Source organism: Poecilia mexicana, unplaced genomic scaffold (assembly GCF_051168715.1).
Source record: "Poecilia mexicana isolate PSO_F unplaced genomic scaffold, ASM5116871v1 scaffold_5, whole genome shotgun sequence".
NCBI lineage: Eukaryota > Metazoa > Chordata > Actinopteri > Cyprinodontiformes > Poeciliidae > Poecilia > Poecilia mexicana.
In genome coordinates this window covers 25,928,142-25,943,578 of record NW_028263374.1, presented here as the reverse complement: position 1 = coordinate 25,943,578, position 15,437 = coordinate 25,928,142, and the positions used below count along the sequence as shown (strand labels likewise).

Genomic DNA, 15,437 nt, shown 5'->3' with positions numbered 1-15,437 from the left:
ATAATGAAAAAAATTGTATGGATTAGTGGGAGAATTGTAATCCAGATTAGTTGCATGAGCACTCCCATTTATAATATTCTCTCATGACTTCTAATAAAAACCCTCCATAGAATAGAGGTAAATAAAGACCAATCTAAATATCATTTAATATCTTCTTCTTGCACCACTGCCTGTACTTTTGGCGTATCTTTTCTTAAAAAGACCTGAAATATTACCTGAAAAAAGTGCACTAATATTTAAAACCTTATTTTGATCTGAGTTTGTGCCATTTTACATAAGAACATCAGGCTACAATTGAATGCAAAAGCCCACACAACATCCCTCACAACCTAATCCATTGCCATGGATTTCTTTGTACTTTTGATTTGATCTTCACGCACATAATTTGCCCAATTATCTTCCCTGTTTGAATATGTATTATTTCACACTTACATCAGAAAGTACAAGCCCCATGTGGGAAATGTCATTATGTGAATTTACCACACTGCATTCACGGGTGCAGAACAATGTCATGTGAAAATCTGAGCTGGGGAACAGCACATTTCTGTCGGGCATGTCTGAAGATCAGAGTTCAAGCAGCAGTGTTTGCTTTGAGAAATTGACTTTACATTAAGAGCAATATATGACCATCATGCCCGAAACAGAGCGGGAACAGCTACCAAGAGAAAATTCTTCAGATGATGGATGATTATTCAACTATTAGCGTTGCCCAATTAGGCAATGACAAGTAACTGTTTAAACAAATTCTAACAGGACATATCTGAGGCACTCAGGGGTCGTTTCTGTGGTGTCACATAATAAATAACGCTATAAGTGGCCGACGCACCGCACAGGGTGAGAACTCGAGATTAAAAAGGCCATATGGATAGAAAGAGGAACATTGCTGAGTGTGCTGTGATCTCTTCCCTTGGTGACTGCAGTCATTTAGAGTACAGATGTTCGAAAACCTCCCGGGCTGCTCGGGGTGGAGCAATGTTTTTCTCTCAACCAATCGCTCAACCAAACTTTGAGCTTTCAATGTTTTTTTTTCCATTAAATCTCCTTGTAGGCTGTTTGGCTTTTAGTGAAGGAAGACTCTGATATTTCATGTTTCTCTGGGACATCAAATTTGAGAACAAATAAAAAAAAATATGTCTGCATGTCCAAAGCCTCGCCTGCAGAAGCACACTCTGGGTTTGCTCAAGTGTTGTCACATCATTCCCATGAGTGTCATATTCATCAGTGCAATATAATGAATACATGCCCTGTCTAACCCTCACACAAAAGTTTGCTCATGTAAACACCAACGGTTCAAGCATGTTTTAATCTGAATTTTAAAATGGGCCTTAACGCCGCCCTTGCATCAGTGAACGGCATGTCTGATGTTTTGGGAAATTTCTTTTTCTGTCCTCATTAGACAGGCAGAGGGGATGGGAAGAACATGCAAACATGCATCAGAAAAAGTATTCTGGTATTTTCATCAGCTGTATTATCCAAATAAATACACAATCCCAACACCTAATCAATGGAACAAAATCAACTTTTAATTAACTCATTAGGATCTGATAAATACAACATAATAATGATTTTGCTCTTCTTTCTTTTTTTTCTGTTACCAGGAATAACATCAACTCTCTCTATTGTCTGTTTTCTGAATCTTCAAATAACAAGCCTCGAGCAATTCGTCACTGTTGATGCTCCCTGATTTATTTTTCTTTGTTTTGCATTTCCCGAATGCACTTTTCCATGCTGACTCTATTTCTAATGCTTGTAATCCTTTGCGTCACACAGGGGTGGCAGTTACTCCATTAGCAAGGATTCTCATGTTAATGTCAGGACGGTCATTGGTTTGTGAGGGAATCTTGTTAGGGCTCTTATCGACATTGAGTTTCATTAACTTGATTAATGATGTCTATTGGGGCAAGCTCCATAGTAATGAACATCTTTGCAGAGATGGGCTGTCTGCAGTCAAAGATGTGCTTCTCCTGCCAACTCTTGCCCGGCCACACAGTTGCTTTCAGAAAGGTTGCACAAAAAAAAAACAAAAAAAAAAAAAACATAAATACTGAAGTAGTAGGAATAGGAATACTGAAGTGGACCCGGATAAACATCAAGAGATTTCGGTTTCTGAATCTATGTTGTTTTCAAAAGGCTTTATTTGAAATTAAACATATAAACATCCTGTGTCCCTAGATCTTGAGCATACATTATGTAAGGATATTCCTGCTAACTGTTTTAGTGGCACAGGACTTTTAATATTGCTTCTGAGGACAGATTATTGTGCCCAGAAGCAATATTAAATATATATATATATATATATATATATATATATATATATATATATATATATATATATATATATATATATATATATATATAAAGACCCTTTGAAAATGACCATGCTGCTGACTTTACCACTGCTTCTTTGCCTTTTTTGAATAATCGTGCACTGCATCAGTATCATTGTCATATGATCGAACAAATACAAAATATATCAATTTAGATTTTTGCTTTTATAGATTTATTAACTCGAGGACAAAAACCTAATTTTAAATGGAAATGATAGTTGACAGCTCAAATATGGCTGTTTAATTAAAATGTATTGGATTAATCAAAATGTTTTTTTTTGTCAGTGAGCCAGAACACAATGGAGCTTATAAGGAAACAGAAGAAATAAGGAGGATGCTGGAATCTGAAGTGAATGAGGTCAGGAAGACGATGATAATCATCATCATCAATCAAGATTACAAGTGATGCGACCTGAACACGGCATGCTGCTTTCTTTTGCTGCACAGAATGTATGGATCCTTTCCAAATGTTAGATGCCATTGTGAGACCAGTAAGAATTTGTCTTAAAGCTCCGAACAGAAACGGATGGATGCCCCCTGCCAACACAAATATCCATTAAATGCGTTATGTTTATTTTTCTCTGAGAGAAAGATAAAGATATTGTTATCTGACAACAGGAGAAATACAGTATGCTAAAAGTACAAACCTATCAAGAAATTAAACTCACACTAATTTTGATTTGTCACCTTACATTTCAATCTTGTATTGATCTGGTAAAATGACTAATCCTGATCTGTGTTTTTCACAAAATTGTACTGTACATATTGACAATTTTCATTATGAAACTTTGTAATTATGATGGCTACACTGATGATAAAATTGTCCAGCTGGTAGGTAACTATAAGGCAATAAGAAGCAAAAAGGGTTGCAGGTAAATGTTTTATTTTGCTTCAATATCCACATTGTCTGGACAATGAGATACTTACGTCTTTCATCTTGAATTATTTATCTCATGTTTTTAACAAACATTATATGCAAAGTTGCAATCCTATAATTATCTCGCTTAATACCTTTTAATTTACAAATGGACAAGCACAAATCTTTTTCCATGTGATTTCCTTTTAGTGCTTGTCTTTGAATTTTACATCTTATCCAGTACGTATTACTCAGGAGAGTGAAACGGGGTAGAAGGCTTCGCATTCAGCAACAACACCTTAGAGATGAAATGCTGGTCACCTCCAAGAAAAAAGGAAGTCTGAAGGTTACCAATTCACAGCTCTATATTCCTTTTTCTCTCACCGGGAAGAGAGGCCAGCAAAGACCAAAACAACCCCACCTGGAATTCATATTTACCTTTCATCATCATCCGCTTCTTGCTCACAATGTGCCCAGATATGTTATTATCTCTCCTTAGAGAGAAAAGTCTGCTGGTACAACAGCAAACAGATGATTCCAGGGCATCTGGGGTCATTGGTATGGAAGATGATTCAAATAATTTGCCTCATCAGGTATTACCTTGGTGTATTTAACTCATACTGATCCCGTGTGATTTGGTAAGAGCAGCAGTCGTGTTACTATTTACAGATTGTGTAGAATTTTGTAATAGACTGATTAGTTTGCTTACTTAATGCTGTTGAACCAGAGCGCAGACTAAAATTTCTCTTAAGACCTCAAGCTGTAAGCTAATCATATGTAGAAAATGATCTGTAGGTTCTTCTGGGCCTTTTAAATTGATTTGATTTGTTAAGTGTTGATTGAAGAAATTTATCCACTCACAAAGAAAATCTGATGAGTTCTATGAGCCTAGCTTTTTCCACATCTGAGGAAATTCTTGTTCATATACATAAAAAAGCTTACAGAATCAACATATTTCACATGATCACTGAAGAAAGAGAAACTATAAAGGTTTAGGCTGACAACTACTCAGGATAAAAGAATACTAGAGTGGGCCACCCATATTAGTGGGGGTTAGGAACCACAACAGATTGCAAGTAGCTTAAATCTTCAAATACATGAGGCAACTATTATAATAATTGCCTATTATAATAGTTGAAACACCAAATGTATGTTAGTATGCGTTTATATACACAGTGGAAACCATTTTGTCAGTTCTTCAGGAGTTAACAGCCATGGTTTTCTTTCTTTATCTACGCTGTTGGTGGTTCAGCTAATCAAGGACAATGAAAAGCACTTCTGGATTGGCTCCTCTGCAAACGCCAGCTAAAGGCGTGTCATGAAGCACTGCGCAATATTTCATTTTCAAAAGCTACATTTTCTTCTGAATGCTTAAGATGAACTCTACAAAAAAAAAAAATCTGCAAAATGGCAATTTTTTGGTGAATCCATGAATACTGAACTGTGAATAGGTGGGCATCCACTGAACTCTGTCAGTGCCACAACAAATGGATATCAAGGCAGAAAAATGACAATAAGGTTGCTGAATCAGCCTCACTGAATCAGCATTTTTGTTCACTGTATCACATAATATTCCTGTCCTAATATCCAATTTTTTATTGGATTGTTGTTCTGAGTGTCCACACTATCTGCTATACTACTAGCAATGCAAGGAAATAACAACTGTATTTGCATTGTGTGTATTCATACATTAGAGGAACTTTCAGATCTTCCAGACAAACAAGAGAAAAATACTGTTCCTACATTGATAAAGAAGTATGTTAGGCTTAGATCTATCAATCCGCTTTGAGTTATTTGAGCCAGTGCTACAAAGATCTGATAGTATGCAGGTAATCCAGTATCACATTTAGCACCTTGCAGTTCAGAGAAACAAGACTCGAGATCCAATATATCACCTACAAATGTTACATTTAACAGTAGGTGGTTTTTGGACCATTTTGCTGTTGTTTTCAACACCTTCCAAATAGGGGTGTAGTGTTATTTGTTAGAATGCCACAAGGCATCGAAAATGCTAATGACACTTTCCTTTGTATTCTAGAGTGATGCATATTATAAACATCTATGCTATATCTTAGTAGCAACACGACTTTGTACCACCTCACCTTGCTTTTTTTAATCTTTCTAAACCAACATGGCATTTCACAAAATGAACTTAATTTCTTGGTTTTACAGTTGGCTGATTTGTAGAGAAAAAAATACATTTTCCAAATTTGAGATTCTTATTAAAATCTTGCTTTTGTACATCTGTGATGATATATAAAGGAATGATTTTAAAAACTAACAAACACTGAGCTCCGTCTATGGGGTCTATGCTCACATCTTTGTTGACTGGAAATCACAACAAAACATGTGTTGTTTATACCATTTTACCTGCACCCATGTTAATGTGTGATAGGCTGTCACCAATAAAAATCATGTTCTTAGAAAACATGACTTTCTAAGTTTTCTTCATGATTAGAAAAAATTAACTTTCCTAAGTATATGATTTGAAGTGCTATTTCATCTTTTTTTTCCAGAAAGTCTAATTGTCTGACATTTTTTCCCAAGTAAATGGAAAAATATCAGTTTAAAAATATCCATGGTCAGGGCCTCTGAGTGTGGTGCATAAGGTTTGGAATGATTGCCTCCTCTTTTTATGGTGTCTGGGGTGGAATAATAAAGCTAATAGGAAGGATGGAACCATCTTGATATATTTAGAGCAACAGCTCTTTTACTGGGTAACGTTCCTCACAGGAGATATTTTTCAATGAGGTCATACCTTATTTTATGAGCATAGCTCGCCTCATTTGTTTTAAGTGATGGTCGGATCTTATAGTGTAGATATGTTTATGAATTTCAGATGGATCAAGTAAGGTGATTTTGGTCTCCTTTAGAAATGACACAGCAACTTCCAGCTTATCCCAGATCTATTCCTTTCCACAGACTACTATGCTAGAGGAGCTCCAAAAGTATTTCAGTGGATTGGCTGATAAAGTACGAGTAACTTTGGGATTCCCATCATCCATCTCTCTTGAATTGAGACAGAAAGAGACTTCCTGTTTTTATGCCTTCATTTCTTCCCCAAAGGTGATAACATGAAACAGAAGTGGATTGTTTTATTTGGAGACATTGCAAGAGTACATTAGGCCTGCAATATTCATTTTGAGGACAGACATTAACTAAGCAAAAAAAAACTTAGATGTTGTTCATCGGCTCAGTCTGTCACTTTGTTCTATTAATCTCTTGGGAACAAGTCTGCTGAGGGTTAAGAAAAAACATTCTTTCTGCATGAAGCATCCCAAGGACTTTATCTGAGTAGGGAAATGAGTTGTTTTTTTCTTTTGTAGGCACAGTGTAAGACAGAGACATCACTGGGGTATCTTAAAGTGCATTTTTTAATTACAGTTACACTTAGTCAACCAAAGCAGTCAAATATCACGGGAACTCTTTCAGTAAAACAGAGTAAACACACCTAAAGCAACTGGATGGAGAGTCCAAAAACACCTATTGTTAACTTTGTGTAATATCTGTAGGAGTTATGTGTTTTTAATATACAGATTATTGTCTATCTCTAATAGAAGGTGTTATGACATGGAATCACACTACTCGATAATTCTTCTTGTTGAGTAGTTTGCTGATTATAGAAGACTCTCATAGATTTCTTACATTTATGCTTTTTTTTTTGGTCACACTTAGAGGTGTCAGATCGACTATTATATTTTTTTCGAACAATCACAGTATGTATAAAAAAACTGTTTTTTTAAATTGTGGTGTTCTTTCTTAAGGGAAAAAAGCTATCTAAATTAACCTAGCTCGATGAGAAATATATAATTCCGTATTTTTGCTGTCCATACCCAGGTTTGACTTCTTAACTGTTGAATCAAAAAATCCCTTTTAAATCCTGACAACAGGACGAAGGCTAACATATCTCAAGAACCAAGACATCACACACTGATCTAAAGAAATGCAAAACAAATGAGAAAATAGTTGATTTCTAACAACCTGGAAAAAAGTTACAAGCCATGTAACTTTGGGACTCATATTCCACAAATGGAGAAAACATGGAACAGAGAATGCACCAACAACTCTTCTAGGATGCCACAAATGAATACAGAACAGCATTTAAGCACTGAAGGCCTCACTTTCCTCAGCTAGGGTTGATGTCTTAGATTTGACAAGTTAGACTGGAAAAAGAGGCATCCATATAAATTTCAAGGTCAAAACTAATGCTAGCCACAGCAAACTTTCTGATGATCATCCACGGAAATGTTAAAGGCGTAATTCCAGTTAAAAGACAATTACTGTTTCAGATAGAGCCAGTTTGCTTTGGATAGCTATTTCCCTTATTGAGTGAAATCATAATTTGAAAATTGCCTTTTGTGTTTACTGAGATTATCTCTGTCTGCTATTAAAATGTATTACATAATCTGGAATATTTAAGTGACAAAACAGCAAAAATAAAAGAAATCTGTGATGGATAAATACTTTTAACAGCCCTTTGTGGCGTTAGGGAAAATCAACATGCAGGCGTGATTCAGAGAAAATAGATATGAGCCTAAAATACAAAAAATACAGCAGAACATAATCACTGTTGTTTCAAGCTTCTGTTCCAGGTGTTAAACTTAAAGACTTAGACCTGACAGTCTTTCAGAATTAATATGACAGCTAGAATGTGCTTACTTGTACATTCAAGCAACATAAAGCAACATCTCCTCAAAATGTTTGGCAGCTATGAGTAAGAATGTTACATGGGCTTTCATTTTGTCGCAATGTCTTTTTTTAGAATGTGAGTTTAGAAATTCAGCAGTTCCTAAAAAAAAGGGACGTTTTTGTTCACTTTGTCTTGGTTTGTTATGTGTGTATGGTTGGGCTCAGAGTATGCACTAAATGTAAGCTTCACAGCAGTAGCCTAGTGAAGGGTGAGAGGGCACCAGTAGGTCAGCAAGCAGAAAGACAAAGGAAGCTGTGAGCCTGATTAGTAGTTTGCAACCTTTTTTCTTCTGCAGTTTCTTATTTTTATACTGACAAAAAAGCTGCCTTCAAGCTAGCAAGCACACACATACATGGATGCACTAATAGGTGCATCCAAACACACGTCCTGTCTAGCAAAATGGCAAAATCATTACTTATCTTTTTATTTAATCTTTCTTTATCCTTTTTAGGAGTAATATATTATGGTAGTAGATTCTTTGAGAGAATAATCTGAAATCTACTCCCAAGCACATCTGTTTGTTTTTTGACAATCTGAATCTTTTTGTTTGTCTGATGCTGAATCATGTCACAGAAAGTTTAAGTACTTGAAATCTACCATGATTTGTAATCTGTCAGTTTTCTGCCTCTGCTCCTTAGTTTGCTTAAAACAATAGAAATTAAGACACATCTTCTTTCTTTTTTCTTTTCACTGTAAAGTAATTATATCCTCAAAGTCTAATGATGTTAAATAGTTATATTTAGTTTTGAGTTTTATGGATAATTTACAGGTAATATCTCTAGAGTTATAGCACCCTTACTCCCTACAGACACAAAGCTGAAAATCAAATGCTAGAGAAAACTATTGTATTGGAAAAAAAGTGCATTGAACCAAACCACTCACCATTTTGTGAGTGATTCTACCTTTAATCAGCCTATTGCTAAAAAAATGATTAAACATGTAACTATATACTTTACTTTCTTGAAGTCATCTTTAAAACTATTTGTTTACCTAATGGTTCTCCAACAGGTGTTCACCCCATTATTTACTTTGCAATAGCAGTAGATGTCATTTCTTATTTTTCTTGAAGAAATTTATGAATTTAACTTATTACGCTGAGTCAAGAGAATTAGTGGTGCAAAATGCCATACGAGGACAGGTGTACTCACCGTCCTCCCGAGACTTCTGAATGAAAGCATCAACTCCGCTCTCGCCGTAGTTTCCCTCTGAGGCCACAGTGGAGACAAAGTTCCAGCGCATGGCCTTAACAATGTCCACCATGGCCTGGGCCTGATATGTGTCTGGAGGCACCACACGGGAGAAGAAGTCGTAGCGGGTGTTGTCACTCAGCTCCGGCGCTGTAGAGGCGTAGCTCACCTGGGGTATCTGTACACAGATATACCGATAACATTAAAAGCATAAAGTGGCCTTCAGTGCAGCTGTGGGGAAGGATAACATACTGGCAGAAGGCTATGGTGGTTTATACCGCGTATGAAGAGGCAGTTACACACACAAGACAAAATGTTTTGCATAGGATGTAGTGAGAGAAATTATTCTAAAAATGTAAAATTAAAACACAGACTCAACTAGCTCATTGATTTAAAAAAACTGTAGATACGAATATTGAACTTAAAAATGATCTTGGGGCAAAAAAGTTTTTCTTCTTTTAAAGTATGGACCTTGTATTGAAATAAATCACCGTTTCTATTCAAGCGTTCCAGATGTGGAGCATAAATGGAAGTGAGTTTCCGTGATGTGTTCTGAGAGCTCTGTTGTGCAATAACAGCCTGGTTTGGCTATAGATAGTTATTAATAAAGGCCAAAGGCATTTATTACCAAAATTAGTTATTTATCAAAATTACCAAAATATTTGTATCGGTATGTGGTAGTAAAGTAGTTCAGCCTTGCTTATGAACGCCTACCTGACAGGGTATGGATATTTGAACAACAATAGATGAAGGATTAAGCTCAACACATTCACAGACAGCTTAACTTTACAAATGTATAGAATAAACATAACTTATTTCTAAAATAAGACAAATTTGTTAATAAGAATTCAATCCTTTAGTTAAGTAGTTTGGTGAACAAACTCACAAAGTTAGTAACACTCAACTAAACTCAACTACGTAAAACTAAGGAACTTCCGAGCCACTGTGTGTGGAGCTGTGTTTTCTGTCAGGACGGCGGAGGAAATGCTGGTCCGTTGGCAAGATTAGACAGTGTTGTTTGGAGAATCTATCATCATTTAGATTCCTTCTTCCAAACTGCAAATAAAGCAGGATCATGATACCTTTAGTTAGAATGAATATTTACTTTGGATCCAGGGTTGCTTTGAAAATGAAATGCCTCACATTGCCATCAAGTGAAAGCATAGGCGTGTAGAAAAAAGGATTATTTTCATTAAACTAACTTTTTTCATACTGTGATTGATTTGGTTACAGATGTTTGTATATTGGTAGGTTTGCCCGACTCCTGTAAAGATATCTGTGATCCACTAAGGAAAGAGAAAGACTACATGCAACACTCAGTAGCATGACATGTAGGTCAGCTAATTATCACAAAGCTTTGTGATCATTTCAATTCCTCACACATGTGATTTTGCTGTTTTTCTAATGGATAAAACTGTGTTTGTGTAAATATAATTTTTCATCCACATGGATTGCTGAGAACAAGACAGAAAGGAGGCAGCAGGGCTTCCTGGTAATGATACAGAGCGTGCCTTTTTTTGATGACAACTGGCCACGTTTTGTGTGTGTCAAAACAAAACAAGATGGAGGAGCAGTCCACAAAACATGATTTTAATGAAAACAGCCATGTATTCTCCTAAGCTGTGTCTTCACCACATGCACTGTCTAACATAGACAGCAGACCTGAAGGCTGTGGCACACCTAACCAGATAAGCTTTGATGTGAAACATCTCTCTTAAAGGGAATGTCTCCCAGCCTCTCGTACTATGATGAAAAGTCCAACCTGGCCAAAAATAAAAGGGTATGCTGGTTAAAATGATCTGGAAGTTTTATTGTAGCTTGTCATTGGACACAAATTAAATGTGAAGCAGTGAATACAAAACTTGTAAATAGATTATTGAATGTAAAAGCTACTTCAGAAACATAGACATGTTCATTTTGAAGCTCAGAATGTAACCAAAAGCAATGTACTGTAAAATGTGATGCTTTCAAAGAAAAAAAATATATAAAATAATATTGATGCTAAAATCATTTCATTGTCACATTGGTAACATTGTTACATCTATACATAGTATTTTATTTAAATGCATCTACATTTGAGCATTTAGCCGTTTCTTTCTATGGAAGAAACAATAGATCTTTAGAAATGGTGCAATATTTTATCTTCTTATTGAGTTCCTGGGGGAAAAAAAGCAGGCACACAAGTTTAAAAATGTCTCTGTTGCTGACTTATTTTGGAGCCGTTCTCCTGTATGATGAATGTATTATCATACTCAGCTGAGAAATCCCCAATCTGGACAGATGCTGGGCCGACATTTCAACAAGATAAATTAAACCACTTGGATAAGTTTTAAACAACTGCACAGCAGTAAGAATAGACAAGATAAAATGATGAAAGTGTTATAAAACTGGAATCCCAGTGATGCCGTTTGTTATGCAACAGATTTCATTACAGATGCCTACTTTATTGTTAAATATAACAGTTAACTAGTAAATCAAACATAAGTTAATACAGTAAATATGAATTAATCTATCTCTCTATTTGTTTCCCCTTCTGTTATATAGTGTACTTTTCTAAAGTACAATATATAAGTGTACTTATATAGTTCACTATATAAGTACACTATATATATATATATATATATATATATATATATATATATATATATATATATATATATATATATATAACCTGCTAACATTGTTGCTCTCAGTATTTTCAGTATTTAGGCAATAATTTTGAACAAAATTAGATGTCACAGTGGTATGCTGTGTTAAAAACACGGCCATAACGTGCTACTCTTCAGGCATTGTAAGTCATGATGACCATGTGACAAAGTGGGTTATGGGAAACCTGCTAATTCTGTGTCTAAAGGCCGTTTGGTAGCTACTGTAGCTCCTGTCCAAGGGAGAGATTTGTAAGAGTTTGTTGGTGTGAGGGGGTCAGGAAGGATAATCTCCAGCCTACTTCTTCAAACTTGAGGTGTAAAAGTCCTAAAAACAGGTTACCTGACTGACTCTCATTTAAAATAGTCGACCTACTGGTTGCCCAAGAAACATAGAAGCTGAAAATACCAGTATATGTTTAAGGGGGAAAAAAAAGAAATGCTTTAACATGTCAATCTGATTTCTTTACAGCCAACCCAAGAACGTAGCAGTAATGTAAAAGGAAAAAATGTTTTCCCTCTTCCTGTGGTATTTGGAGTTTGCTTGGTGTTTTCGGTTTCATCCACAGCAGGCTTATCCGTTCTCATCTAAGCCACTGTAGCAAGTTATGAAATGTATTCATAAAGACAGGTTAGAGGCCACGCTTCCAGAGATACTCCACCTTGATACCGGAAGCGTAAGACGATTTCCTCACAAAGCCACACCACAGAAAAACAAGAAATAATGATATGGAAAATGGGACATAGCACTGACTTTCTTAAAAAACAGAGTTTTGTCAAGCTCACATAATCATTCAGGACAAGACTGGAAGTGGTGGTGTGGCTGAAATAGAGGACAGATTTAGGTTTTAAAAAAATCTAATGCACTTTAATTGAAGATAATTTTCAACAACAAAAAAAGGAATTTTAACAGAACAGTCTGTGTTCCCCCTGCCTGGTGTCAGATTTTCTCACTGTGACAACCAACATGTGCTCAGCTGAGAACTCAGCAGAGTGCAAAGCTGTTTAATTGTTGTGACTATTATCAGGTACAGTGTGGGGGCAACGAAAGCAGATTTCTCTCACACTGCTTCAGCCTGACAATCTGTCAGTCGCAGTGAAGATGACAAGTAGCTTCTCGCAAACAAAAACGTCTAAATTTTTCCTCTTGACAGGAGTATTTCAGGATTCCCTGGTATTAACACAAGATTTTGAGCTGTTCCCAATTGGCATTTCAGCTTATGAGAGCAGTGGAGAAAAAAAAATAAATGTGACAGCAGTTAATGCATCTCAGTATAATTCATATCCCAGTGACAGATTGTGTTTTGAATATAAAAAGGAAACTATTTAAGCAGCGCCTACCTGCACATGGATTCAGGTTCCATTTCGATCTTTTAAAATTTAATATAAAACCATACATTCCAGGACAAATTCTCAGATCAGTCCGTGATAGAAAAGCACATGATTTATTTGTTTTTTTCTTTAAAGAACTCCTGTATAGTGAAATTATTTTGCATGCTAGTAATACAAGTAATGGATAAATGTTTGTTCTCTGTAGAATCTTGGTAACAACATTCTTTTAGACGGAGGCACAACATTTGTCTCAAATTGCAAATGTCACTGCTCTAAAAAACAACTAACTTTGTTTGCATCTGTAATTCAGACATCTGACAACTCTTTGTGACCTGCTCCATGAACCAAATGGTAAGCATCTGTTTCAATCAAGCAGCACATGAAAAACATGGATGAGCAAACACACACTTTATCCTTCCTTCTCTGCACATCGGTTGATTTTGGGATTTATTTTAAGTATTGGCAACGGGTCATGACACCACACTCTTGATATCTTTGGGCAGCACAACGATGCTGCCGCTATGTTGACAAAGTGACCTGCAATGTTCCCTCCAGTCTGTCAAAGAGAAACCGTTATACCCAGATGAGTGATTGTTAGTCTTAGTGCTAACTTCAAAGAAGTCATAACTAAAAATGAAAATTTACTTCTTTTTTTTTGCATGTTTTTATTAAACTGGTAAAAGAAAAGTATATTTGTAGAAAAATTTGTGTATTCCTTAGCTTTATAACTAAGTATTCGTATAGCTAACTGTGAGTTAGCAATACACAATTCTAAAACTACTATCAAAAAATCTCCTGAAAGATGGCCTCTCTTTGTCTGCCAGCAGGTGTCTTCAACTCCTCCTTTTTGAGCATCTGGAGCAGAGAGTTCACTGCTCAGGTTGTATTAAGAGGAGCAGTGAACAAGACAGACAAAAAACTCAGAATCAAGCATCAACAAAAACTGTATGTAATCCATTTTTTCTGTTGAACACTTTGACAGAAAACAGCTCTTAGTCAGGTTGAACGTACAAGTTATAATAATCAGCTTATTCTGAGGAGTGTTTTCAGGAACATCTACCTAAAATTATCTTTAGACACCAATATTAAAATGAACATTTTACTGGAATCAGCTCAATTTTCTTAAAGGAAGGAGGGGAAACCCAAACGTCACACTTTGCTGAAAGTGTAGGTAAAAAAAAAAGAAAAACAAATCCGTCACCAATTTCATTACAAATGATTATTTTAATTTCTTTATTTTTAGCAAGAATTTTGTGCAATAATATTTTTACTGTATTACATTACTCTCTTCTGCATTATCCTTAGGCTAATATCAAACAAGGTTTTTTCCATGCCTTTTTTTTTGTAGAAAAAATGTCAATTTAAATTCAAGACAAAAAAAAAAAAAACTTGTAGTCAAAATTATTATCATTTTCTCCTGGAAAGGTCTACCAGCTGCTGTCACCAATCTTATTTTCTGTAAAAACTACCAAATGTGAGTACTCTTGAGTATGCATTTTTTTTATGTATGCTGGTGGAAGTATTTTAGCCTCTGTGCTGTTCTTTATTCCCATAGAAATGTGCCAAACCACTTCTAGATTAAAAAAGGAAGCCCAACGAACAAGAATGGATCATTCTCAACATGTCAGTGGTTAAGAGATAACACACATCTCTTTAAAATTAAATTGTCACAAAATGCAAAGCTGTGTGAAATGGCTACACAACAAGAAGCCCCCTCAGCTTCTGCAGCTAATAAGCAGACATCTCCTTTAACACATTAACATGAAAGACGCTGATAGAAACAAGGAGAAAAAATATCCTTCTCCTACTGTTTGAGACAAGTTTGAATTTAAAAACACGGTTTTGTGAAGTCTCATTTTGCTTGCTGTGAGCTCTGGGCTTCAGCACAGTTCTTCTCTGACAGAGGAAGGAAAGCTCACAGTGCAAAAAAGCTCTTTGCTCTAACACAGCAGGAGCTTTGTGTGTTGGCTGCAGCACAGCAAAGGCTGCATTATACCCAAGCACAAGTGGGTAAAATGGCAGTGTGCTCGCTTTATTCCGGCAGAGTTAAACCTGCAGTGTTCTAGAGCAACATGCATTAAATTTACTTAGATTACAACCCAATTAATGATTAACTGCATGAATACCACAAAATAAGGATCTACGATCAGCAAAAAGTACAAACTCTAATGTACTTTCATTTCAGCAAAGCAAACATCAGCACAAACCCAAATAAGGGAATAATTATTCCCTTCACATAGTGCCTTGATTTAGTTTAGAAATTCAGGCCCAAGCAGAGCGGACAGAGGGTGCAAACATAACAAGAAGTCAGTGAAGTTTTGCAGCGAGTGATGTGGGTAAACAGAGCACCACTTCAGCATCCAGGCTTTGTCCTTAATTGCTATCAGCTGCTGCTGCCAC

At 36.0% G+C, this 15,437-nt stretch overlaps 1 protein-coding gene and 1 long non-coding RNA gene across 2 annotated transcripts in view; one reads left to right on the top strand and one right to left on the bottom strand.

The window, feature by feature from the left end:
- LOC106903979 (uncharacterized) overlaps positions 1-3,190 on the top strand; it is a 143,232-nt gene extending 140,042 nt beyond the window's left edge. The window contains exon 3 of the long non-coding RNA XR_015762889.1: positions 2,613-3,190. This is a non-coding gene — a long non-coding RNA (uncharacterized LOC106903979). The remainder of the gene's footprint in view (positions 1-2,612) is intronic.
- Positions 1-15,437, bottom strand: part of grm4 (glutamate receptor, metabotropic 4) — a 141,912-nt gene that overhangs the window by 71,414 nt on the left and 55,061 nt on the right. The window contains exon 2 of the mRNA XM_088005800.1: positions 9,022-9,238. Coding sequence (XP_087861926.1) covers positions 9,022-9,238 — 217 coding nt within the window. The remainder of the gene's footprint in view (positions 1-9,021; positions 9,239-15,437) is intronic.